Source organism: Egretta garzetta, unplaced genomic scaffold, assembly GCF_000687185.1.
Source record: "Egretta garzetta isolate BGI_Z169 unplaced genomic scaffold, ASM68718v1 scaffold48, whole genome shotgun sequence".
NCBI lineage: Eukaryota > Metazoa > Chordata > Aves > Pelecaniformes > Ardeidae > Egretta > Egretta garzetta.
In genome coordinates, this window is record NW_009260595.1 from 452,681 (window position 1) to 480,537 (window position 27,857).

At 38.6% G+C, this 27,857-nt stretch overlaps 1 protein-coding gene across 1 annotated transcript in view; it reads right to left on the reverse strand.

The window, feature by feature from the left end:
* Positions 1 to 1,809: 1,809 nt before the first annotated feature.
* Positions 1,810 to 27,857, reverse strand: part of LOC104131513 (band 4.1-like protein 5) — a 35,248-nt gene continuing 9,200 nt past the window's right edge. The window contains 15 exon segments of the mRNA XM_035900234.1: positions 1,810 to 2,181; positions 6,359 to 6,474; positions 7,571 to 7,613; positions 10,272 to 10,299; positions 10,973 to 11,079; positions 11,411 to 11,580; positions 12,300 to 12,369; positions 13,833 to 13,921; positions 14,551 to 14,638; positions 15,028 to 15,123; positions 17,674 to 17,760; positions 18,082 to 18,126; positions 20,633 to 20,711; positions 21,827 to 21,869; positions 26,617 to 26,721. Coding sequence (XP_035756127.1) covers positions 1,998 to 2,181; positions 6,359 to 6,474; positions 7,571 to 7,613; positions 10,272 to 10,299; positions 10,973 to 11,079; positions 11,411 to 11,580; positions 12,300 to 12,369; positions 13,833 to 13,921; positions 14,551 to 14,638; positions 15,028 to 15,123; positions 17,674 to 17,760; positions 18,082 to 18,126; positions 20,633 to 20,711; positions 21,827 to 21,869; positions 26,617 to 26,721 — 1,350 coding nt within the window. The 3' untranslated portion in view covers positions 1,810 to 1,997.

Below are 27,857 nucleotides of genomic sequence, written 5' to 3' on the forward strand. Positions count from 1 at the left end.
TGGGGCACCCAGCCCTCCACTCAGCACCGGTGAGACACCCCTGGAGTGTTGTGCCCGGCTCTGGGCTTTCCAGGACAGGAGAGACGTGGACATACCAGAGAGAGTGCAGCAAAGGGCCACAAAGATGATAAAAGGGTCTCCTCCTCTGACATTGGAGGAGAGGCTGAGAGAGCTGGGAGTGTTCAGCCTGGAGAAGAGAAAGCTCAGGAGGATCTTATCAATGTGTATAAAAACCCGATGGGGGGAGTAAAGACAACAGCCAGACTCTTCTCAAGGGAGCCCAGAGACAGGACCAGAGGCAAGGGGCACAAACAGAAATACAGGAGACTCCGCTTCAACACAACCCCTCCCCACTTTTTTGGTGTGAGGTTGGTCAAACACCAGAACAGTTTGCTCAGAGAGGGTGTGAAATCTCCATCCACAAAACTTCTCTGATACCCGAGGAGTCAGCCGCTACCTGCAGTGGCCCAACCACTACATAAGCACATCTGAACTGCAATAAAACACTGACTTGTTACTGCAACAATGTTCTTGCGTTTTAAGAACAAAACTATCCCAAACTCCTCCGCTCAAAGTAGTGGCAGCTTCTCCCTCATCTACGCAGAAATTATGCGGTATTTTACAGTTAAAACACCTGTTTCACCTGCATATTCTTACGCAACTTTATAAAGACACAAATAGGTTTGCTTCGCTCCAGAAGTTTACAACACCCACCTTGCAAAATCTAAAACTAAAAATAGCACAACAGATTGCTCTAATCTCCCCTGTAGATCCCACACATCTTTAATATGTAGCTTGCATATCCCTGGGGTTTTTTTAACCAGAGTTGTAAAATAGAGACTCATAATTCATCAGCAAATTCCCTGTCAGATGCAAGGGTGAGGAGGTCAAAATATCTCAGGCAATGTTAAGTTACCTCCTGGCTGAGACTTACGTGCTTAATTCTTTGGGGCTGGATATCTGAAAACAATGTTTTCATATTTCGGGGCTCTGTGGCAATTTGAAACTTATTCAAACAATTTGAAAATAATTCAAATGCCTTCTTTATCCTAAAAGCCAAATATAAGTGAATTTTAAAAGCATTCTACCACAATTTTTCATCTTTTTTTTTTTTTTTTTTAATATGGAAAAATTATTTCTTTTTTGCAATTTAAAAGCAGCTAACTTCAGAAAACACATGAAAACGCAGCGTGTTCAAGGGTAAAGATAGTGCTTCACGTTGCTAAAGGCCCCCAAGAACACCAATGAGCAGTGAAGCTGGAGTCTTAACCTCTGCCTTAACAATTAAACTTGTGACTCATATAGTAGGACTGGTGTTTGTCAGGAAATATTTCTGTTTCTTTTCAACTGGAGCACAGCAGCAAAAAGGAAAGAAAGTTTTCCAGAAATCAAAAAATAAAATATTACTCTTTGCCTTTTCAGCAGTTCTGATAATTTTATTCTTAAAAATTAAAATATTCTATTCCATTTCCAAACAATATTTTTCAGAAGAGGCCTTGTTAAAAAGAGGTTCTTTTTCAGATCAACCATCTATCTCAATATATTTTTAAATAATCATGGTTCAAGAGGACGGGCTGTTACATTCCCTATCTCTCTAAGATTTTTGAGACCACATTATAAACCACTAGTTGCATGTGTAGTTTTATTATGAATGTGACTTCCTGCCTGGCTCTCAAAGTTAAACCCAGATTGAAAAAAAAAAAATATCGTCCAATCATTATTCATATCATAAGAAGAACTTTAACACAATTAAAAAGATAAGATATATATACACATTCCTTTCAATGTGAGCGACGGGTGGCTTCTGGTCTGTCTGTTATTTTTTCTTTAAAGACTAAATACCAACAGCACAATATGCAGAGCCTTCATAATAAAAGCTTTTTCCCCCCCCTCTATAGTCAGCTTTGGGTCCGTTGTCTTTATCTCAGAGACAGCTCAAAACATAATTTTTCAGCCTCTGCTAGAAAGCAGACTCAAGCTCCAGAAAGGCCCACGTCTCAGAGACTGGTCACAGTGGTTTGTACAGCATAGGTACCAGCACCGCTGTACATTACTGCATTCTTCACATTACGCTCATGGACAAAAGCGGTGTGCTGTCCGTCCACAGCGCGGCTCCTCGGCGGGGCCCACGCGTCCCACAGGCTTCCACCACGTTGACAGCGGTCGGCAGCGTCAAAGGGCCTGGATTATTGGGGAGCGGGAGGGGGCACAATTAGTAAACAGGTATGGATGAGAAAGAGGGTGGAAAAGTAAAGCAAATGTAAAGACAAGAAGATTGATATGAAAAGGCAAGGAAAAAGAGCATTGCTGGAAGGTAAATACAGAAGGAAAGAGGCATGCAAGTATACATGTACATGACGATGCTGTCAAATAAACCCCTTTTCTGGTCAGTATCATGCACGTTTTTGCAGAAACCTGAACTGGCAGGTTAAACTATCTCATGTATACACTGTCTACATTTACCAAATGAAAAGCACTTCGTATTTCAAAGCACTTCACAAAACTGAGCAAGAACCATGCGCATTTTACAGATGGGAGAAAATAATGTTATGGAAGCACAGACCTCCCAAGTATATGGTGCATTTTATTTGCAGGAAGCTGAAAGGGTTTAAGTGACAGCTCTAAATGTACGCCCGAAACAAACATCTATAAGCAACACCAGTTTTCAAAGTCACTGGAAAATGCAGATTCCAGTACAAGTTTTTTTTTTAAAAAAAAAAAAAAAAAAAAAAAAAGAAGAAAACAGAAATTTGGAGAAATGAGCATTACTGTGCAGGAGCATACACACAAATCATTCACAATTTAGTTGACTAAGGGACTAAATACTGCTGAAGCAGCTGACTGTAGCTATACTTGATTAACATAAAAAACTTAGTTGGAAAATGAACCACTTTAAAAAAAGGTCACAATACAAACTGAGACCCTGCTTTCTAATTTTGCATAAGAAGGCATAACAGTTTGTAAATTTTAAATTTTGAATTCTTAAAATCAAAACCACAGAAATGCCGTGCACAGTTATGGCTAGTCTTTTGGAATAAAGCTCTCCAAAATCTAGAAAGAGAAGCAGAAGGAAAACACTCATCACTTAAACAGTGTTTTGAAAAATATTTTTATGCAGGAGCCCTTAGCTAGAAAACTGTAAGCCTTTAGGCACAAGCATCTCCAAAGCAGCAGAGATAAGCAATTTACTGAAACAGGTGAATTTTAAAAGACTTTAAAAAATGGACAAAAATCTGTTAACTATTGTCTGCATTGTACTAGAATTCTTCACTGGTATGTTTTGGGAGAGGCTGATGCAGGGTACAGTGAGGTAGCAAAAAAATCCTTGTAAAAAAGCACTCTCTCAAACTACTCAAGCAAGGAAATTCCTAACCAAACTTACTCCTTCAGTTTAATGTAAAATCCTAGGTTTAATGACCCAAATCCAAACGAAGTGGAAACATTGTTACTGTTCATCTAGAGGGGTCCTGGACAGCCCCCAGCTCAAATTCCACCTTCTCATGTTCCAGAAAGCCCAGTTTAACACTCCCGGCACTCCCAGAACAGCCAAGCAGCCACCACACGAGTTGGAAGATCACACGTGTTAAGGCCGGGAAGCAGTAAAGCATGCAGGATTCACAACAGCGGTAAATGATTAACGCTCAGGGATAGTCTTCCTTTAGAAAAGAGAGAGGATGTATATAAAGGTCACCCACGGGTAAATTCAGTGTTGGGTTTTGTGAAACCTCTTGAGGAAGTGACCCATGAATACTGAAGGTTCCAATCCTCAACACTTCGTTACATTATTTTCCCATTTCTCTAATTTAAACAGTTAAGTGAAAGCGATATCCACTAGCAAGCAAAAAAACCCCCCAAAACCCCACCCCTACTTATTCCCCAATAAGGAAAAAAATTAATCCTTTGTCTCATGTCCTATCTTAGCACAGAAACAGCTTTTTGAGAAAAGACTAAAGTTAAAGACACTGATTGTGTTCTAGGCTTTCCAGCCTTGCAGCTAATATTCCAGACCATTTTCGGACATCCAGACCAGCAGTTTTCCTGTACTGACAATTTTACAGGAAAAGAGCAAAGGGGGGAAAAAAAAAAAAAAAAGAAAAAAACACCCACTAAAATCCTTCCTGTCTGGCAAAGTACCTGCTACAATCTGGCACAATTGCTGTTGGCTGCTGCAGCACTAACATTCTAAATTAAAGGAAACATTGACATTAGGAAGGGATATAAGCTGCGAGGTAGCCAATACAGGCATCTGCCAAGCAGAGTACAGAAACTCAAGAGGTCGGGACCTTACTTCTAAACCCCTTCAATCTAACCATCTACAAAATCCCCAGTCTGAAAGATTTTGGTGTTCTCGTCAATCGTTGGCAAACTCTCTCTAAAAGACGACTATTTTTCTGACAGGAAGCAAAGATAATTCATGCAGAAACAGGCCAATTAAAGACAGCAGCAGTTGAAAAGAGATTTTGTTAGCAGCATCGAGACTTGAAGGCACAATAGCCAAGTCACAGCCCCCGCAATAAATACGTATGTTCTGACAATTATATCAACCTAACCCCACTTCCCATCTAGGAAAACAGAATGTAGCTCAATTGCTGACTCAGCTCCAAACTGTTGTCTTCTTCCTACAGCTGGATTTGCCCTTAATTACAGGCAGTACCGTTTCCAGGGAACACAATAAAAACCCCTTTGCCAGAAGACAACTGCCTTCAATAATAGTGATACATCTCTAAGAAATGTAACACATACGCAGTACAAGAACTACTCTCTCAATTAAAACTCATCAATTGCCAAGAAGCATGCGTTCTTTACGGCATACTGTTACATGCAGGTGTATTTTATATTCACTCCCACTCTTCTATAGAAAGGCTACATACTACGGCAGCTGGCATGTAAACTCAGAATCCTGGACAATGTTAAGACAGACAGGCTCAAGTTCTTAATCCTAAAACAGGCGTACCAAGACCAAAACTGAAACAGATTGGCTAGAGTCCTCTCTGCTTCTGAACAAAAGCAGCAGGATTTCAATAAGCCATGGAAGCCTTGCAAAGACTAGCAAGAACGCTAGCACGAATCAGGTACCCAAGAAGAGCTGTTTGGAGCGAGAGTCAAACGTTTCCACCAAAGGAAATACCAATTTCTAGCACGCATCTTGCAATTAGACCAAAAGAACAAAAATAAATCCATACTGAGAATGCTGAAGAATAAAGAAACCACCACCTTTCACCCACCACCACGGAAGGAATCGAGCGATCAACAGGATCTCACCATAGACAAGCACAGATTTCAGATACTAGACAAATCAAGGGCAAAAGAAAGAAAAACAGCATTGATCATATGTTCTGATTGAAACTTCAATAAAATGCAACAGATAAAGCAGAATTATCATCCCCTTATAATCTAAAATCCATAGCATTAAAAGTCTTTAATCAGTAAGGTTTACAAAATTAAAGTACATTTGTCATTGCACTGTTAGAAACAGGTATCATCTACTTCTAAGAGATACTGAAGCAAAGCAGGTTCCTATGCCAGACAATGGGAGGAGGATCTTTTCTCTTGAGGGCTGAAACTGCTTAGGATAAGAGCTTTTGTGTCGCTCCATTCCATCACTGCTGCTCCTGGAGAGGCTCACTGAAATCAGAATTACCCTTCCAGGACAAGCCATTCTGCCTCTAAATGCACAAGAAGCTGAAAAGGTTAAGATGACGTGTGCACAAGTACCGGGTTGATATATGTCAGTTTTGGTTTTGAAATAGCTTTGCAATATAGAATTACTTTAAGAAAAGATAAATATGGTACATTTATCTTCAGACAAATCATCCTCATTTTGAGATGCATCCAATCCATAAAAGAAATACTCTGATTACATGAAATCAAAGCTCTTATCTTCAGCTTGTGTAATTTTCCTCAAGCTTCCGTTCTCCCCAAGATAATGAAAAAAATCGGCTTGCTCATTTCAAAAAGTTCAAAAGAGATTCACAAGGATACTTGTTTACAAAGTTCTGCATTTTGTTAAGGATCAAGGTAAGTCCTTGGGCCCCATGATACCAAGAAAAGGGTTACAAGGAGTATTATGGCACATCAGGAGGACCCAGCTCTCTCCTAGACTTGAAAATGCTGGTCCTGATTTAATAATTTCTTCAGTCCCTGGCGAAATTTTCTTCATTTGGCCGTGCCTAAGCCTGTTGTCCTCACTTCCCCACACTACATTCACAGCAACATATCAGCTGCATCATCACTAACTTGATTGTCAACTTACGTTAAAGATACAAGGAAGGTAGCTTATTCAAGTGCAGATAAAGAAACAGTCACTTGAACCATGCATAAGCAAGCAAAATTCATTTCCCAGCAAAGCAAAACATACCACTTCTTGTCTTGCTGGCTGGCTCCTGGGCTCCTTGGAAGGTTCTCTATTTCCACTAAGACTGGGGCAGACGGAACTGCTGTTAGGACAGGTAGGTTTGGCTTTGCATTCCAGCTCTTTGGAGACAGAATATCAACAAGTAAGTTTCTATACGCACGTTAATGAAGTGATGACACATTATACATAACAAAACGTATCACCACTTCTCCGTAAGCACAAAGCTAAAACAAGGCTGTTGTCTTCCATTACTTGCACAGCACTGTTTGCCTATGCCCAGTCTTTTCCACTACTGCACACAGTACTGCAATCATCACAAATCCAAGGCTGCTCAAAGATTTCAGTAAAAAGCTATGGCCTGATGTGTCCTTTTAAAATTCATGCAGTAATGTTTTCCTTCTGTAGGTAACTTGGCAATAACGATTGGCATCTTTGGGTTGCAGGCCTTCAGACTGCTATTTGAAACATAACTGCTCCTGAAAAAAACAACTCCTTTTGCATAGAAGGCAAAAGGCTGGGCAGAGCAGCAATCTGTCAGCAGAGACTGAGTATTTTAATGTTAGAACAAACCAGATTCCTGTTTCCACCAATATGTTACCCTTTCTATTGCACTCTGCATCTGAAATACTCCAGAAAGAGAGACAGGGTCTTCCCAAACTCCAAATCCTGTTTTCTGATCCTCAGGAGAGTTAACTTATACTAACATCCCTTTTCAGTGAAACAAGGTATTCTGCATGCCAGTACTGAGGGGCAGGTGACTCTGATTTCCTTCTCAAACTCAGAAAACACTGAATTTTTGCTAACAATATATTCTTTAATTTGTAGGTGCATTCCCCTCTTTCAGAGAAAAAAATACTGTAACCAGGAATCAACATAAATGGTGATGAATTACACCCTTTTTTTTTTTTTGCATGTTACTTAGCATATAGAATTAATGTGCTTGGATAATAACAACTCTCACACAAATGTACCTTGTGTACTTACGAAAACCTGTATCTATAAATAGCATAGTTTCTATAGTACTGGGGCATGGGGTATCTTCCTTACTGCAGCTTAATTAACTAATTATCTTGCTTGTAAATTAGTAGTCATTTCTTGGCATGCAATTTAGTAGTTAACCATGTGTAACTTTCAGAACGAACAATGAAATCCTCGAATCTGTTGAAATACACAAAAACTGTCTTTAAAAAGAATTAAGTCTTTTGGAGTCCTTACTTGTGATCCATTAGTTTGGTTGGTAACAGCATTGTTTGCAGTACTGAAAGACAAAAATAATTTAAATCAGACTCAGATCAACAAACTATTTTTGCAGGCTGGCAGAATGGCAAGGATTTTCAGAAAGGAACACAAAGTCTAACAAAGATCTTTCCAAAGAACTTAACTGTTCTCAAAAGAAAACTTAAAAACTTACAGTTTAGATCAGCTACCTCATACTAGGTAACTAAGAGTATCACATTAGCTGTAGTTGTCTGTAATTCATCTGGTTTTTCCTCTTCCTTTCCTAAACCAGTTCAGTTCAGAAAGTGCTCCTGATTCAACAGTAAGGCGGGGCACTTTTAAAGCAAAAACGCTAATAGCTTTAGTTAAACACCCAGCAAAATGTGACATTGTCGAAACCTCACCCACACGCTGTAGATACGACGTTTGTTCCATAACTAGGACTCTCCTGAAGTTTCGCACCACAAAGTTTATCAGAAAAAAATCAGGAGTTTCTTCTGCATACAACTGCTAATGGACTGAATTACTGCTTCAGAGTCTTAAAAGCAGCCATTCAAAATTATGTGCACAGCAGCTTAGCACAGCATTGATATTTAATTTATTATAGAATCATAGAATCACTTTGGTTGGAAAAGACCTTCAAGATCATCAAGTCCAACCTTTAACCTAACCCTGCCATCCCACCTCTAAACCATGTCCCTAAGCACCTCATCTATCCTTCTTTTAGATACCTCCAGGGAGGAGGACTCTACCACCTCCCTGGGCAGCCCATTCCAGAGCCTGAAAACCCTTTCGGTGAAGAAGTTTTTCCTAATGTCTAGAGGGCGATCAGGTCTCCCCTCAGCCTCCTCTTCTCCAGACTAAATAACCCCAGTTCCCTCAGCCGCTCCTCATAAGACTTGTGTTCCAGACCCCTCACCAGCTTGGTTGCTCTCCTCTGGACACGTTCCAGCAACGCAACATCTTTCTTGCAGTGAGGGGCCCAAAACTGAACACAGTATTCGAGGTGTGGCCTCACCAGCACCGAGTACAGGGGCACGATCACTTCCCTACTCCTACTGGTCACACTATTTTTGACCCAGGCCAGGATGCCATTGGCCTTCTTGGCCACCTGGGCACACTGCTGGCTCATATTCAGCCGGCTGTCAACCAGTACCCCCAGGTCCTTTTCCACCAGGCATACTACATATTTAATAATATAAAATTATTAAGACCTATATCCCTATTCCTGATGATTTCTAAATCTGCAAAAGACATTTCACATTTTTGAGACTTAATAGCATTAACACCCTGTATAATAATTATGTGTTAAAAACCTCATGCAAAGCAAACTTTTTTTTCCCAGACTTCTAATATTTTAAAAAATTGTTCCAGTTGCCTACGACCCATCAATCTTTTGATTTACGGTCTGGACAATAGCTATCCAACCTGGCAAGCTTACAATTCAAATACATTTCTGTACCTACTTCAGAGATTCTTTAGAATTATTTTACTTAAATACCATAACGTCAAGACCAAACAAGCTGTTCCTTGCCTGTTTCCCAACTTCACACGTTCTCTACTGAGAGACTGTGGAGATTACCACAGAATAGTGCACATTTAACAGAAATATTAAGGAATGCCTTCTGGGTAGCACATTCCCCAGTGCTGAGTTAACACAAAAGAATGGAACAACATACATCTTTCATGATGCATTTCAATTAGCAACACTCAAGTGTAGAGTTTCAGAAATGGCATAGATTGTTCTGGAGACTAACATAACAGTGCCACACCTAGGTGCAGATCAGAAGACCTTATCTCCATCTTATCAGAAGGAGAAACTGCATATGAAGTTTCTCTTCCCACTCTCATAATGACCTAAGCAGCATTAAACTCTGAGAGGGGCATGACAATGCAGCATGACAAGAGTACTAATTAATCAGACAGTCGCATTTTGCATGCAGAGGATCTTTAAGTACCTTAATGACACCCAGTTTTGAAGAGTACTTTCCCATTTCATAAAAAGACAAGACAATGCAGAAGGTCACAGAGAGACCTCCACTACAATAACCACAGTCTTGTCCCCACAGTTCCTAGACTTCTCCCCCTTTCATGCAAGAATGAACCCTGCTGCTACAAACAGAAAATGTACAGTGTGAACCTACACATGCAGAAAAAATCTAGGTATAGAAATAAAGAACTAAAAGGCCTTTCTCTCAATGTTGATAATGAGTAATTTAGTATAAATATATATAAATAAATATTAAGTATATAAAAATAAATGCAAGTATAGTACAGAATATAAAATCATCAACATATCTCAAGTATTTATTTTATTGTATTCTCTCTGTGACCTTCAATTGATTATGTATGTCAGTAACATAGCCAGAGCACGCAGATTTCAGAAAGACTACATCCTCACATCCTTCTACCTGATCTCTTTACATGGCAGCACACAGAACTACAGCTCACATCCAGCAAGAATCATAGCTAGTCATGAACAAGCCTCTTTGCCTGCTAGTGAGCAAGTCTGGCAAAATCTTCTATGTGACAGCAACACAGGAGCTTTGCTTTGAACAGTAGGTTTTATGTAAAGCAAACAAACACAAAACCCACAGCAAAACCACAGTTAAGAGGTTAATGCTTTCTTCTGCAAACACGTGCTCAAGTACAGGTGGCAAACATCAAAGAGAAATTTAAATATTGGAACGCATCTTACCTTGTTTCTTCAAGTTTAGCAGCATGTGCTAAAAAATATGAAGTGTTAATTAAAATTCAAATTGTAATTAGGTTATCAGTTAAATATAAAACATATTATTAATAAAAATAGCCTAGGACTACCTAAAAGTAGGCAACTAGAAGAGCAAAAGTTGCATGTATCCCACGTCTAACGCGTGAAAAATAAAATCCTAAATTGGAAAAATAAAATAAAAAAATCTGAAGAGTAAACCAAAGAGTCAGATTTAAGCAAGTATCTGAAAGCAAGCATAGAGGTCACGTTTGACCTACGCAAGAGTGGGAGTAAGAGACAAGGTATCACATGCTGTCAGGTTGTGGCAAGAGTGCAACTCTTAAGAACAATGAAAAAAATCTCAATGACAAAAATTTCAAACTTGATTAATATATTTCAAATATTATCATTAATATATCGCTGTTTCCTGGACCCAAGTTTTCTGTTTTCATACAGAGACCTATTGTGCAATATTCATGCATGTTTTACGTGCTAGGGAAGCTGGAGTGACATGCTTTGGACACAAGATTTTTCTGACAAATATATCAAATAAGTCAAAGAAAGCCTAATTTTGAAAATTCAAGAGAAGGGCAAACAGCTACCGAAAAATTCCTACACAGAGCCTTTAACAGATATGATTACTTGATTCTCACAGTGGATTACGCTTCTCTGAATGGATGGTCTTTTACCTTTCATTTGCAGTGTTCGTCTTGAGTATCTCTTGCTGGGCCTTCTTTCAAAGGATGCTGATCTTCTGGCTTTGTTGGTCTTGGTGGTTTGATATTCTGTTTTCCCACTAACAATGCCATGTGGAAGTACAAAACAATAAATCACTTATTTTTAATGACAGAATGCAGACACTGCTCATCAAAACATCACATTTCTATTTTAAATTCATAGCTTAATAATCTGATCTCAGTTCTATTAAAGAATCCCAAACTTAACAGCTCAGAAGGCCTTTCACAAAAAAGGGAAGTTTTACAAACATCCTAATCTTCACCCCATTTTCTCATGACAAAAGGCTGAAGCAATGACTCATTAAACATTAAGTTGCTGAAAAAGCACATTTTGAAATTAAATGAACAGAGATGACAGAAGATAGGTGCTAAATGACAAATGACACTGACCTGTATCGGAACCGGGATCCTAACCGAATGAAGCCTGATCGACTTGAGCTTTTTTGGACAGGACCTCGGAGCCGGAAGAAGGCGTGATGTTCCACTGCACATTTCCACAAGTGTTTGCAGGCTTTGGGATGATCCAGTCTGAAGACAAAAGTGTGCTCCTGCTCCTTTCCCTTAAAGCACACAAAGTACACTGACAATTTACAAGGAGCTTGAGTAAGTCAAAGCTACAATTCAGTGCAAGCCAAATAAAATTTGGGTTTTATGAATACTGAAGTGTATGTTTAAAAAAAATATTTTAGGCAGAAAAATCAACCTTTTCAGAAGCTTTAATGAACAACTGCTCCATTGTCTGAGGTTGGAAAGGGCTAGAGCCCATATATTTAACAAGTCAAACCTCTGAATAACTACAAATTAAAATTATCATTATAATAGGAAGGTACTTCTCAATGAGGCTAACATGGTCTACTTTCCAAATCTGATCTCCTCAAATTACCAATGCTTACACTTTTATTATCTCAGCTCAGAGCAATTTCTTCCCATGGGAACAATCCTGACACCTGCTTAAGGAATTCATTCCACTAAATGTGGTACATGGCCTTTTTTTAAAAATTTCTTGCACAATGCATACTGTTTCCAAATTATCTGGTCTACAATAGTTTCACAAGGTATTCCCTTTTTAAAAACAGGGTGAGAAAAAAAGTTACTGAGCCTATTTGTTTTATATCTAACTCCCTTCATTCCCCTCCTCCCCCCAAGGCACAATCAAAAATCTTGCAAGCCATCCATGTTAATTCTCAAAACTTAAAACACATAAAGAGAGAGATCAGGAGTACGTAAACTAGTACTGTATAATCAAGGCCAAGATGTAACTAAACAGATAGTTATCTACCTGTTCATCATCTTCAACAACAACTAGAGTGAGTTTGTTCTTCTTGAAGTCAAGCCTTGTTATCTTTGGCCTGCAAGATGAACAGAAAAGGCAGGTTACGTCTAACTCTCTTCATAACTCACTGAGAGGTATGTTCGATGTGCTGGTCCAAGCCTCTCTACCAAATTTTTTTTTCTGTTTTTTGTGGGCATTTTAAGTTGATGCAGTAGGGCTTGATTATACTGTGGATACTAACATTTCACTTCAACATTTAGCACTTAATTGGAAACCTTAAAGATAAAAAGTCAGCAACTTCTAAAGAGATAATTCTAATCAGAACTTAAAATAATTACTTGAACTGAAATCAAACTCCACCCAAATACTCCTGCTTGCCTACTCTTCCACAAGCCCATAAAACTGAACTCAGAAAGACACAAAGGCAGGCCAAAATAATACTGCTTTATTAAAGAAATGTAAATCACTGTACAATATATCACAAATCAATTCCTGTGATGATTCCAATTCAGAAAACCCCAGCCAAAGAGAACAACGTGAACATGACATGACACAAAAATGCAACCACTTTCGCCCTCCCTGACTACCAAAAAAGTACCCAGAATTGATGGTGGAGGGACAAGACACACAGATAACATTTCTGCTACAAAGCAAGTGTTTTTCTGAGAAGTTGATAAAATTGGACTGGCTTAACTGAAACTAACTACTCATATTATGAAATTTTACCTCCTCATCTGCCCACTTATTCTTTGTATACGGTTTTGAAAGACTGGATGGGAATTACAGAATAGAGCACTTAAAAATCTATAACTGCCTGTATACCCAGACGCAAATATGCTATCTAGAAGGTTCTCTACCTTGTGTTTTACGCAATATAAAGCCCTGCAAAATTTCATCAGAATGCTTCTAAGAAACCGTGGGCTATTATTCAGGTATTTCACAAATAAAGAAGCACATGTTTGTAAAAACTAAAGGAAGCTCTATATCCCCTGACTATATACAGATCTGGTGGGGGGGCGGAAGGAGGTTTTTGGGTTTGTTTGGTTTTAATCATTCCTTACCGATGGGCAGCCTGCCCAAATGACATTATATATAAAAACTGCACTAGTACTATTGCTTCTACCTCTTTTTCAATAGTACGGATAACACTCAGCTAGAATGTCTGAAGAAGTATCATTTCACTGACTGGATACATACTCTATTTCCAAAGCAGTCTAGTGCAAAATACAACACACACACTATATAAAAAATAAAATCACGCCAATATAAAAAATAAAAACATCCCAAAGTTATTCCATCTTTTACTTGCTATTAGCATGTTACACATATACATTTGATTGATATGAACATATCAACCAAGAACGCTAAAAAAATAGTATTTCTGGACACCCATGAAAACACTCACAGGCTACAGAATATTTCTGCAGGTACCTAGTGTTCACGGTGCTCTCATATCCCAAACAAATATTTTTATTGGCTAGTGCAAAAGAAAAGCGTAAAAATCTAAAATATATTTTAACGTACAATCAGAGAGCTTACCAGAAAAACAAACCAATCTTTGTGTCTCCTTCAAAGACAAGAACTCCTGTAGGTGTTAGTCCCAGGCTGTAATCATTGCCGTCTCTTGCCTAATTGCCACAAAATAAAGATTATGTTCATCTTGGTGTTTGACCCTTTATCCAAATTACTCCAGTGATTAATGAAGCTTTTTTGCCTAGTGTTACAATTAAACAAATATTTGTTTATTTTATACAACAAAACTCTTGTGTTCCAATGATCTTATGCAATGGATACTTCTAGTTTGCAAGCCTTCAATAAGGCTGAGTAAAGTGGAAAATTAAAGTTTCTTGACCTGTCCGTGTAACAAGGACCTCCTTCTGCAGTTCTCTGCACTTCCTTCTCCACAGGAGATCTATTTTTACTTGTAGTTCTTCAGCTGGTAGCTGACTGGACCCCAGCCATTTTTAATTTAATTACTATGATTTTCACATAGCTCTTAGTCTAAATACAAACTGCAGTACATATTGCCACACCAATTACGTATTTAACACAGAGCAGATATGCTTGGACTAGAGTTGTACCTTCTAGAAATGTATACTATAAAATGGAATGTTGATGCGAAGCCAGATCACTTGTTACACAGTTTAGATGAGTCCAGTATTCCTTCCCGCCCCCCTGCACAGCAAAACCAGTGTTGAAATGCAGGACAAAGCTAACATTATCATTGCCATGGTCACCGTGCTGTGGTTAAACATACCTTGACTATGTGCATGTCTACACCATACATTTCCAGCCACTTAGCTTTGTTTAAGTAGTTAGTTTCAGCCTGTGCTGGTGTTTGCCCCCTGAAATAAATTTTTGCTGTTAGGTAGGTGTCTGAAAAACCACAGAAAGGAAAAGCTGATATACGAGGAAAGAGGGAAAGAAATTCCTGAAAGTTTGTGAAAAATCTAATCACTGCTGACACTTGTTAACTTCATGAATCAGTTTTAACCTGAAACCGCTGCTGCAAACATTATTGCATTTCAAGATTCTGTACCTCATCATTTTACTCAGACTTTTGAAAAGCTTCATTTTCACATTATATCCTCTTACAAAATATGATAGAACCGTAGTAGAATTATGTTTCTGAACAAGACCACAGAAGAAGTGTAAGCAGCATCTTTTTAATACATTCTCTTCACACAAAAATCAGTGCAAACAGCTGTTTAGAATGCACAGGAAGATCTAGTACCTGCATTCCTTCCACTTCTCAAAAATGGCCAGTTCCATTTCTTCAGTCTGAGTAGGAACAAACCTGAACTCAGACACCAGTTCAGGCTCTTTTTGTGTTCCTCATTTCTCCTCCAGTTGTCCCAATATTTGAAGTGTTACCTTTTTTGACAGGGAAAATACAGACACTGAACAAATGTTCATGTTGTCTGCACAAAAGCTTTGCATTAAATTTTACAAAGTGCTATTGATATATTCCTCAACAAGCTTCCTATAAATGGAAGTTATCAACATCCTTGAAACTCACCTTTTTTCTTTCTTGTAAGAAAGTTTTCAACATTTTTAGCACTGAAGTCTCTACTGAGATGACAGCTGACTACACTTAAAATGGAATTTTGCCTTAAATTATTAAACAAAATCTCTTGAGATTTGTGAAAAAGCAAAACCCGTTCTGACACTTTTCATAAAACTATTTGTCCATTCTGAAAATCAGTTTCTGGTTTTATGATTATAAATCCCCGTCCTGCTAAAATTCCTCTGTGTCAGGGTACAATCATACAGCTGTTATTTGTTGCTCTCCTTTTCATGTAAGAACATAATAAATACACTACTGGGCCAGTCAAACGGCTCATCTAGCCCATTCCTGCATGCTCAATAGGAGCATAAGAGATGCTATTTAGAGAGCATACTGGAACATTCTAGTCAACAGGTGTGCCACATCAAAAGCACAACCTCCTTTTTCCACAGATGCTAACAAGTCCAGCTTTTAAAAATTGATTTATGCCTAAAATACTGAAACTCACAGGTAGAAACCTTTATAAAAACGTCCTGATTTTCAGAGTCAATAACATTTGCTACTCCCACTGATTTCAAGCAGCTTCTTGATTTTCATTTCATATCCAAAAAATTAGGAATAATTCTGTAACTTGGAACTTGTGTGCCTGATACAGGCCAATAATTGTTCTGTCTGAAATCTGAAACTACAGGTGTCTGTGTAAGAGAAAATAGTGACTTTCTTTGGGAAGACCTGCAAAAGTCAAATAAATACACACAGTATTCCATAGGTACAAAAACTACACACAATCTAAACCGCTGTTTCTTGGATTTCAGAACACTGCAAGCATTTTTTTAATTTTTTTTTTTTTTTTAGCGCTGACTGAGGAAGTCTGTAGTTCTGTAATAATTTACTCCCACTAAAACGCCTGCCTCTGTTGAAAGGAATGCTGTCAAAGCCAGCTTAGGTTCCAGCTGATTTAAATAAAAGTACACAGCTGTCAGACAGTAAGATTAAAGCCCTGCTACGGGCCTCATTGTGGGAAGAGGAAAGAAAAGACCAGCACAAAAAGCAATGGAAATATGGCCTAATTAGATCACTTTGTTTTTCCAAAAACTTATCCACTGAACCCATATCTTAAGGCTCTAACAATGCTAATATTTTTAACTACAGAATTCTAACTGTTTTCCTTCCACACACAAGAGCAGGTCAAAAAGGCAGGTATCTTTACAGTTTAATCCCAACTCTCTATACCCACACGTGATCAGGGCCATTATTTGCTCCTGCCTGAAGAACAAAACGTGTTTTGGAAAATATCTTTAACAGGAAGAATTTCAGTGACTCAGTCCTGTTACTGAACTCCTGCAAAGTTAAGTACAACAGTGTGTTGGTTTATAAGATGAATGTTGTGTAGATAATTTGTGCAGCACAAATGCATGGCACATCTCCAAATTCCCTCTTCATCAAAGAGGACTGGACAACAGCTTTACAGCAGAGGTTCGGGGATTTTTTGTAGACTCATAAACTGGGTTGAATAAGGCCATATAGCTATATACTCCAATAAGGACCCAAAAGCCTACTCTAGCAGACATTTCTAAAACTTCAAGCCTCCCCTCTTTCTTTTGTGAGTTCCCCTGCTTGAAACCACAGCAAACTTCACATTCATTAAGACCCTCATCCAAACAACAGAAGACATTGGCCATGAAGAGCAGTGATGTACAGCCTATACAAGCAACTGAAGGTCAGACCACAGCTCTCAGAGAATCCATGGGTGCTGGAGTCTCAGCTGGCATCAAAAATTAAAGGCAACTCATTAATAAGAGTCTCAGATGACTCAAGCATAGCGCTGTATCGCTAAGAAAAACTATTATGTGACCTCCTTTGGCTGAAGAAGGATCTGAAATACCAAGTGCAGTTCGACTATAAATGTTCACATACAAGCATGAGACATGGGGCACTAACATGTTTCTACAAATAAGCTGAAGTCAAAAGCTGGTGGTTTTTATACACAGGACTTTTCAACTGAGTGCAAAACCAAAATAATTTTGTACCCGATTTGTACAACAAAGAAACACATGGCAGAAACTACACAATGAAAAAAAAGTGAACTGTGTTACTACATCAAAGCAATTAATGAGGAGCAGACCTCGTATCCTGTGTGAAAGTGGACAAGTTTGCATACAAGAACCTCAGAAAACAAGTTTAGAGCAAAGCTGTTTAAGTTCAGAACCTCCTTGTTCTGTGTCCTGACCAATCAAGTAATTTTCTATACATGCTCTCGGCAAAATTACAATCAAAAAGAGCTGCATTTCACACTGGATCACTATTGTCTGGGCAGAACATATTTTCTCAATATAACAAGGACAGACTAAAAGAGGTAATAAAGCTATTCATGCAACTTCATCCTTCCCCACTCATACCTACTCACCTTGCATGTTATAAGCTGCCAACTGGACGGCTGTGTCAAAAGGACATTCCAATCTGCCGTAAGAGAAGCGCATTGTTAAAACCTTAGCTGACACTATTTAGCAGACAACTCAGACATGACAGTGAGAAACTGAAGTGCTTGGGATAAGAAAGTGAAAAAAGATTAGAAGATTTTCAGCAAATTAGCAAGAGAGAAGCACTACATTATTTAAGCATTCCTCTGCTGCTGTTCATGCATAGAAAAGTAATATTTTAGAGAAAAAATAGTATTACGTTACTTAGCAAAAATGTATTAGTTATCCAAATATAAGTTTAATAAAACCTATGCTAAACACGCTGTAATTGTTTAAAAGGCTGTTTATTAGGAATACTTACTTTCCACTAAGAATATCCAGTTTCAGCTGCAGAACAAATAAATACCTGTAGGATTAAAAAAGAAATAACTGATTAATAGTTCTAATGTGTCACTCAGCCAACAGGAGGAAGTTACAGCCTGGCCAATAAAAACATTTTCTACTCTTTACATGGGTTTTCAAGACTGAAGAAACTTTACTGTGATCTTTCACGGCTTTATCAGTTGCGTTTGTATGCTTTGCACACATTTCAAGTGAAGTAAACCCAAATCTAGAAGTTTTCACAAGCTGAACTACAGTATTGCATGGAAAAAGAAATAGGATACCTATGCAAGTATTTTTTTCTCTTCTGATCCTACTTGGGCAAAGAACAACTTGCATCTTCTTCCACATTTTCTTCATTATTCAGAGCCATATCAATCTTGTAAGAGAGTGAATGTTTTAAAGTCTCTCAAAAGTAAGTGATCCTAATACGGATTGCTTATTTAAAATCTAACCCAGAAAGCTCAAAGCAGTGACAAAACCAGTAGGCTGCAGCCTTTTCAACTTGTTTACTCTTCAGAGCCAGCTTTCCTTCACTGCCTTACTTATTCAGTACTCATTCAGAAATTGGGCAAATATCGAATACAAAGCTCATATCCCTTTGGTGTACAACATCAGCAACCCTCTTGCTCCATTGTGGTACACACCTTTCCTTTAACAAGAGAAGTAGTCTCATCAACTAAAACTGGCATCTGTGATGGTATCCATTTTGAATGAACAAAAGCCTTGCACACAAAGCCAAAGATGATGCTCCTGTTTGAACATGTGCCTATGTCTCCTCATGCTCGCATAAACAGACACATAACAGATGCAGGCATTTTTCCTACAGGTACCTTGGAAATCCACAGATACTTTGCCAAATCATTTATTATCCAAAGCCTTTTGAACACTGGCCCTACATGGGGTATAAATTTGTTTGGTACTGACCCTAGATATCAAAAGAATGAGCACAGGCCACCAGTGTACAGTGGGTGTGATCAGTCTGTGCTTATCAGTCACCTAACACTTGCAAACAATTCAAGCATACTTCCCATGCTTAGGCTGTGTTATATGACCTCTGACTGGTGGCATCTGACAGGAAGCTGGCAGAAGACATGAGCAAGCTGCACCTGTGGAAACTGGAAAGTGGCTCCAGCTGGACATCCTGCTGCACAAAGAAAAGGTGGAACCCTCGCAGAAAGCCCTGGCTGACAACACCTATAACTCATAGTACAGCTCTCCTTCCCGCTGCTTCTTTAAGGCGTAAAATTGTCTTGAGACAGAAGAAAGACTTGCTGATCTCCTGTTCCGGGGGATTAGCTAAGCAGACAGACAGGGTTTAAAAGCCCTCGGGTTTCAGGTCTGCTCTGCTAAAACCTGTATAGCAAGGTTTGAGTGGCAGAACTCAGGGTGGATGAAAACGTTTCATAGTGGTAGATACAGATGTAGGTCTGCATTTTGTCTATGGCTGCTATTTTTAAAGACAGTTAAATGTTTATTCAGGAACATAAATGGGGAGGCAAAACAGTCTTCCCAGATTGGCAGGAAAGCATTAAAGAAGAGCAGTTATAACGTTATGTTACCAGATGTAAGTACGAAGCTGCACAGGGTACATATGGCTGTAAGGGGTAATGCTACTGTAATCTTCATGGTAGCCCTCCTAGGGATTTGGCTAAAGTGCAGATCGAAGATTCAGACAGACATAAACCTGAACAACAAACAAATGCACTTCATGGTCTTACAAATGGCTGAGTGTATGAAGCATCTACAGCTATCAAGAAAATGTAACTTCATTTTCTCTCCGAAATGGATCATCAGCAGTGGTGACAACGCAAAGAAACATCGTCTTTTACAACAGATTTATACTGCTGACAGATGGTAAGTTGTGTTCTCTTTCAAAGCACCCCAACTATGTCTCAGTCCAACATGAAATGCAGCATTATGAACAGATATGTGAAATGCTCACCTGATACTATAATTCTACACATATAGTACTGTCAACTCACAGCTCAACGTGGTAGTAAAATACTATTTTCCCTTTCCATAAGCTCTGCAAAAACCACAGAAGTAATGAAACGTTAACTTATTTGTGCCAAAAAGAAGCTCTAACTTGCAAGTCAATGCTTTCTGCCTAAAGAGACAGGATGACTGCATACATTGATGCTAAATGCAGCTTAAGAAGAATAAAGAAAGGAATGAGAAGAATAAAGAAAGAGGAATGAGAAGAATAAAGAAAGAGGAATGAGAAGAATAAAGAAAGAGGAATTATGTCTGTTCTCTTCAGTAAAAACCTCTGTCCATTGTGTATAAGCTACTCAGATCAGTTGCCAGAACTGCCTAATGAAAAATGGTGCATCAAGTAATGTAGTAAATATATAGATCTCTTTGTATTAGAGCTCATTTATTTCACGACAGCTACATTAGAAATATTTACAGAAAGCCAAGTAAGAAAGCAGCTCTAAGGAATTCTCCAAAACATCATACAACCGTTTAAATAAATAACACAAAACACATTTTCCTGGTACCTCTCTCACACACAAAATCCCTCTTACCTTGTTAGCTCTTCACGTAGATTGTTGGGCTCTGATGAGTAAAACTTTACGCGAAAATGCAGACAATACGGCGGGCCAACTGCAAAGTAGAATTCATTCATGACAGTGGTAACAGTTACTGGATGAGACATCTTATTTTTTTATTACACAGAATCACATCGCAAAACTTGACTGAAATTGGCTCTGTCCCACCCACAAGGTCTTAAGGCAGGAATTGCATGAAAAACATCACGGTGAAAGGACATTAAATATATGCACAAAATAGTTTTCCATGTTACAAGTCAATCCAACAGTCATATCACATTAGGTTGATATGTCCTGCCAAGAGCACACAAATCTAGGTTAATCCCTATATTTAAGGACTCTATCCATCACCATGAAAGCTGTGCATCTTGGCTCTGTGGTTGACCAAACCCCAAGGCACTCTATTGGTCTCTAATGCCTTCCCAGGGCTCTGGGAAGTACGCCTTGCTGACAGCTCAGGCCCCTTTATTCCACAGAAGTTTAGACATATTTTAGGGGCATTTAACAGACCCTTCTGTGGAAGAATCATCTTTTCTGGAAACCAAAGAGTTAATTCAGCAAAAGGATGGATTAACAGTACTTTAAAAATGTGCAGCGCTCTGCTGATTCTTGCATTTGACAGGAGGAATTTTCTCTCTCTCAGTGCTTCCAAACCCTCTGTTGTATTAACACAGCACCACAAATCCCTGAAGACTTCCCACAGTGCAAAGCAAGGAAGCTGCTAAACAAAAATCAGCCGATGTCACAGCTTACCCAAGCACGCACCGCTGAAACAACCAGGCCACACTAAACCCTTGTGCAGCAGGCAAGGACTTGGTAGACTGAACACAGATTCGGGCATTCAAGACTGCCCCAAGGGATGGAGGCTCTGATACAAGTTTTCCTATAGTCAGGATAATGACCTATAACACTAAAATATATTCAGCTGCCTTGACTCCATTTAAACTATAATTAATGAGCCTATAACATGTTCAATTAAGGACATTAGACTAAAGTAATACGAGCTGCAGAGGGAAGAGGTCATTAAACAATCAGCAGCACCATGCTGGGTTTTTGTCACCGGGTCTTGTCACCCCTGACAGGACACTGCCCCCCACCACCCATTTCAACTCTCTGTGCCTTCTGTGTGTTCAATATGAGGTCCCAAAGGAAAACAGAAAGGAGACTTACTTTTAACTTGCTTTTTAATGCTTTTTGTGTTGTCCAACCAATGCTGAAAAATAAATTACTTTCATTGAATTATCAATAAAGAAATCTCACAGAAAGAACAGAAAAGGAAAAAAAACCCCAAACCCTACTTGTTAGTAAAGACCATCTTGGAATAACAAGTAGTTTGTTAAAACAATCTAATCCAAATCTTTCACAATCCACAGCGCTCTCAGTGCTCATCAAAGATCCTTTCACTCAAAGTTTGTAATGCAAAATGTCAGTTTTGAACAACAGAAACATCCTGTAATACCTTATGTAAAGCCAATCTTCAACAAAGCATTATTTACTTTAAAAAGAATGTACTGATAAACAACTTTAATTACTAAAATTTTCATCCTGTCCAAACAAACACTTAATTCACACATTAGTAGGTCAGCCAGTGACAATGTGCCAGAGAGGCATAAATCATAGCTGGAGACTGGCACTCAGTTGTGTGAGATGTTTACTTGGGATGGAAAGGGAGAGACAAAATAAATAGTTAGCTTTCAGGCATTTTCTTTGGATGACTCAGGCATAGTAACAGCAAAGCTGGCTATGTCTGAACACAAGGGTCAGCTCTACCTAATTCTCCAAAATCTATTCACAGGTGACATTTTAGCAGCTGTCACACAGGAAGACAGAAGTTACTGCCTCACGTAATAATGCTAATTATAAGCTATATACTAGACCTGAAGCCAAAATAATGGCTTCATTTATACTGTGTACAACAGCATGTAAAACATAAGGTATAGATGGCACATTGAAAGACGTATCTCACATATACGCTATGCTCCCTAAAATAATTGTATACACTCCCACTGCTGAAGAGTTTATATCGGAAATCAAAGATAAAGCTGGAAAGCTAACATACAGCTAGCGGTAGAGACCTACTTGCCAGTGCCCTGCATAGCGAACAGCTCCCTGCTCCAGAAGTGACTCGGTTAAACAGTAAACACAGCACCCTATTCAAAATGATTGCATTGACTCAACAGACGGAGCAAACTACCGAGCACACCACGTCCCACATGGTTCACAATGCCCAGGTAACAGCACCTCATCTGATTGATTCCAAATGTCACTTTGCAACTAATACAGATGAATTATAAACTTAGCAATGCTCCTTTCGTTAAACTATGTGTCATGAAGTTCACAGCGGGCCCCATGGAGGAAAGAAAAGCAACAGGGGTATGAGAAAGAACCGGTATTTTCAGGTTGCAATGCCAAGTGCAAACACATTCCTGTCTTCAGAGCCGCCCTGCCTTCTGCAGAGAGTGTGTAAAGTCAGCGTGTAACGCAGCCAGGATATGCAGTAATTGATGTATTAGCTGCAGATCAGAACAAGTGAACCATCTACTGCTGCTGTGCACACAGCTGAAAATGCCCTCATTACCTATTCAAACAAAATAGCTACAGAAAGCTATCGGAAATGTATCTAGTATATTTTTTAAATAAAGCAGGAAACTTAAGGAAGAACGAAGCAAATATTTATGTCAACTTTGCTTACACTACCAGCAAAATGGAGTTGAGCAAATTTTTTTTGTTTCTTTAAGAAAATTATACAATCTCTCTTCCTATTCCATAAACTCACTTGGTATAAGAGACAATTTACTTACTCCTTCCTCCACCATAAAAATATAGAAACTACCCACTTGGAGGTTTGCAGGTGATTTAGAGACAAGAATGGCAGAGCGAGCCATTTCTAGACTCCAGGACTGGCTGTACACGCCTGTTTCATCTCCCTCCTGTTTTCTCTCATCTCCTCCACATTCCATGGAAAGGCAACTGAGAGGCCTGCGACAGGCACTGATAGCATTTTACTCTGCTTGGCTGCCTACAGGAGCTCTGTCTGAATGGTAAGGGTGTGCAAGGAGGGAAACAGAACTGCTTTTAAATGGAGGGGGAGAAAACAAACAAACCAAAAAACCCCCAAAACCAACACATGCATGGACACACAGAGACGTCAGGAAACTTAAGATTTATTCCAAGTGATTAAAATGGAATTCAAGTGGACCTGGCAAAAAGTTTACATTTTGATGAGAGTTTGCTCAGCACAGTCTACTGCTGAAATCCAGCGATAAATTTTGCTAAACAAAAAGCAGTATTAACAACAGACTGCATAGTGTACTGGAAGTCCTTACTAAAACAGTTTGCTGCTTCAGAAATTTAAAAAAAAAACAAACCCAAAACTAAACCCAGCAACATTTCAAGAAGGTAGGGTAAATGAGGTTTACTTAGTAAGACTGTGAGGCTACAACTGGTCCCATACTTTATGGAATTAACGGGTACACACTTAGGGCAATGCTATACAAATAATCTTCAACATTAAGCACTACATTATACAAAACTGCCAGAGTAACAAACCAATGTTTTGTATAATTCCATTAGGAAGAACAAGTTATTTGATACTTGCAACCTGTGTGTGTGTGTGTGTATATATTTATATCACCAGGTGCAACTACCTAGCAAGGCAATATACTTAGATTTAAATTGGGTAGCAGAAAGATTATCTCCTTCAGAGTCAGGAGACAATTCTGTCCACAGTAAGTGACTGGAGTCTTACACTGTTTATTTAACAGGTCTCCTGAATAATCTTTGACAAGTCACTTGATTAGTCTGTCTTTGTTTCCAGCTGCAGATAGAGTTTCTGCTAGAATGTGCCAGCTCCTCCTGAAAGAACGGCTGCCATCACAACAGTTCTTAAAGCAACTATCTCTGGCTGCTGTGTTCAGGTCTTCTGGCAAAATGCAATCTTTTCTGCTTCATTGTAGAGAGTGCATCATTAAAGTCCAGTTTAAACAGATTGTTATCTCTACTCTGCCTCTTTTCAGTCACACATAATTAAGAAAAGGAAGCAAAGTAAGTTTGAAATTGCTTCTACCTGGTAGATTGTACAGTATCAAATACTCAATCAGGTGCTGTCTGGACTGGAAGTTACAATTTTCTGGACAAAAGGAAGCTATGAGCCATTGCTGAGGCAGAAAAGATTAACCCTTATTTCCCTGTTTCAAAATGAAATGTTTAGCAAATGTTACTTGCTAACAGAACAGTAAGAGAAAAAAAGCTTACCATGGAGATAGTTTCACCAGTTATAACTAACCCACTGTGAACTCTTATGAGATCCTAGAGGCGTATGGAAATACTTTAGAGGCCATAAGGCAGAAACTGAGCTAGGATACCTAAAATGTACAGATTATTTTTTTCCTGAAGCAAAAAGATAAATGCAATGGAGTCATTCACTATCGATACTCAACAACCTAGACCGCACAGGCTTAATACGGCTAACATGATTTTTATAAATATGAAATGGTATGCAAAGGGCTGTTTTCTAATTCCTGTTGGTAGGAGGTATGCATTTTTTTGAATTACATCCCTCCATTATTTTAATGGTCTTTTTCTCCTTAGTGTTAAACATCTCTGTTCTGCAAGATGTTTAAGACCACTTTCACTACTGGAAACTACAGTCCAGCAACAGCTAATCCCACTAGCCATGAAGTTTGCTTCAGATGCTGAACACAAATTATTTTCTCCGAAGAGAATGTTCTCTACAATTACAAGCTAAGCATAAGACTCGATTGCAATAATTTTGGAAAGAAGCCATCAGGTTGTAAGTGTGCTTTGGGGTGGGTAACAGTATAGTCCAAAACTATCACCTTCTTTCAAAGATTCAAGACTGGGGAGTTTTTTGCCATTGTACAAAGCTGTTTAAGATGTCACCTTCAAATTGTTCTGGACATAGACACTCACAGAAGTGAAGGAATATATGTCATTGCCTGCATTTTGTGTGCTGGCCTCGAACAATTCAGGTATTTAGCTCAGTAGCAACTGTCTGTGCTTCCACTCTGCCATCCTAATCATGAGATAATTCTGAAGTGGACTTGAAAAACAGAAACAATTAGGTCACATATCTAACAAATAAGATTGACATACACAGCATGAAAACTCAGATCTCATTCTACCTGGGGATGTTGGGGTAAGCAAATACAGGTTTAAGTTACAAGGATGCAGGACAGAGACAAAAATCCACTGCTTGTCTAACACCTCACTTAACTTGCAGCTATCTTTGCGGGTAGGATTAAGTACAGGGCCGTAAAAAGTATCTATATAAAAATGCACAACCTGCAAGTTAAAGAACTGTGGTTGCTTCTGACAAACAGTGCTCTGCTGCTCTTTTCAAAAGCAGTCACATTTTTACAAGCATACAACAGACTTCACGAACTCAGGCTTGCAAGAACCCTCTACTCAAACTGTCTGGTACATACAGACACACTTACATCCTCCCAAAAATTTCTAGTTGCGGGTCTGAGTCACAACTGATTTGAGCAAATCAAAGGCATTCCCCTCTTGCCAGGATTATTTCCCAAGCAGATGTTAACAAGATGATTTTTGCAGATGAGAAAATTGATGTCATTGGCAAAGGGCCAAGCATACACTCTAGTTTTGCCCCTTCCTCTCTGCATCAGCAGCATCAAGAATTTCTACATGACGCGCCAGCCTCTGGAGTCCTACTACCAGCCTGCCTAATGACAAGAGAATGCGTGGCAGGAACAAGTGGAAGACAAGAAAGGAAGAGATGACAGCATTGTAATATGTTAGAGTGCTCAAGGTGGAATTAAACTTAGGGTCACTTAAACTAACATACCCCAGAGCTTCTGCACAGAAATTAACTGAAAAAAGGCAGCTTTCTTAAAGCATTTTTGTCAATATTAAGATTTAACTTTCAGACTGTTGCTGGAAAGAAAAAAAAAAAAAAAAAAAAAGGCACTGCTACTCACCGCCACTTGTGCTGAATCCATGAACCTTAATCCAAAGTAGTCGCTTTCTATAAGGTCCAGATGATACATGATCTGTTCAAACAGGAGCTGGCCTTTAGCTTTTTTCTGAAAATATAAAAGGATTTAGTACTTAGCAGGCACATTTACACCCCACAAAAAGCACACATAATATCCTTAAAGGACCTGCATAATCTCCTTTTTTGGAAAATGACAACATCGCCTTGCACAACACAGCATGTTAAAAAGTTACTGCATCATTGTCCCTTTTAGGCTTTCCTTACTCAAGTTCAACAGAACTGGAAATATAGCTAGTACAATTGCTATAACTAATTTTCAGAGCAAAGCATAGCAAATTACTTACAAATTTACTACTGTTTGATATCTAGGCAATTTACCAATTTTGAAGCAAGTAGCAAACCATATTAAATTAGGATATAGCATTCCATTAGCAAGTGCTTTTAACAACTTCCAGGAAAGAGTCTGGGGCACGCAGCTTTAAGAAAGAGTACTAAGATAACACATTTACAAAAGTAAGTTCATAAAACTCACTTGTAGGTGCAAAAAGCCACTGCATATGCTTATATATAATTTATGAAAAAACTTAGCTCTCGCCCCAAGTTAACATCATTTTTACAGTGATAATCTAAAAAATTAAACAGTTGTTTTTAAAGAGAAGGCATGTAAATAGCACTGGGCAGTTTCTACACAACATACATTTTTCATGCTATGAGCTCCTTTATAGTAATACACCAAAAGAAAAGCTGAACAGTAATACCTGAAATGCCTAAATGTAATAAACATACATTAATAAATTAGTAGGTCAGAGTACAAGTCATGGTGTTGAAATTTTTCAATGCATAGAAATGCAGAAAGGATCTATGCCTAACCTGCAAGCAGTTTACGGATTTTTCTATTTCCATAATGCTATCATCTTGCAATCTTTTAATATTTATACATTCACAACTTGAGAAATGGGCACACTCTCTAAGCATATTTTTTAGTAACCTACTAATTAGCAGGTTTAGTCCACCTCTCAAAATTCTGGACCAGCCAAAATTCTTATTCTCAGAAATAATCTGATTTAATCATCAAGTAATATCCATGTAAGTAAAGCAGCATGCATAATTTTTGCCACCTTCCTCTATCCCGATCTTCAAATATTTTATATTCAACTTTGCAATCGTAATCATTGCAATCAAGCATCACTCAATGCGTTAGTTAAATCCCACATGACATTTCAG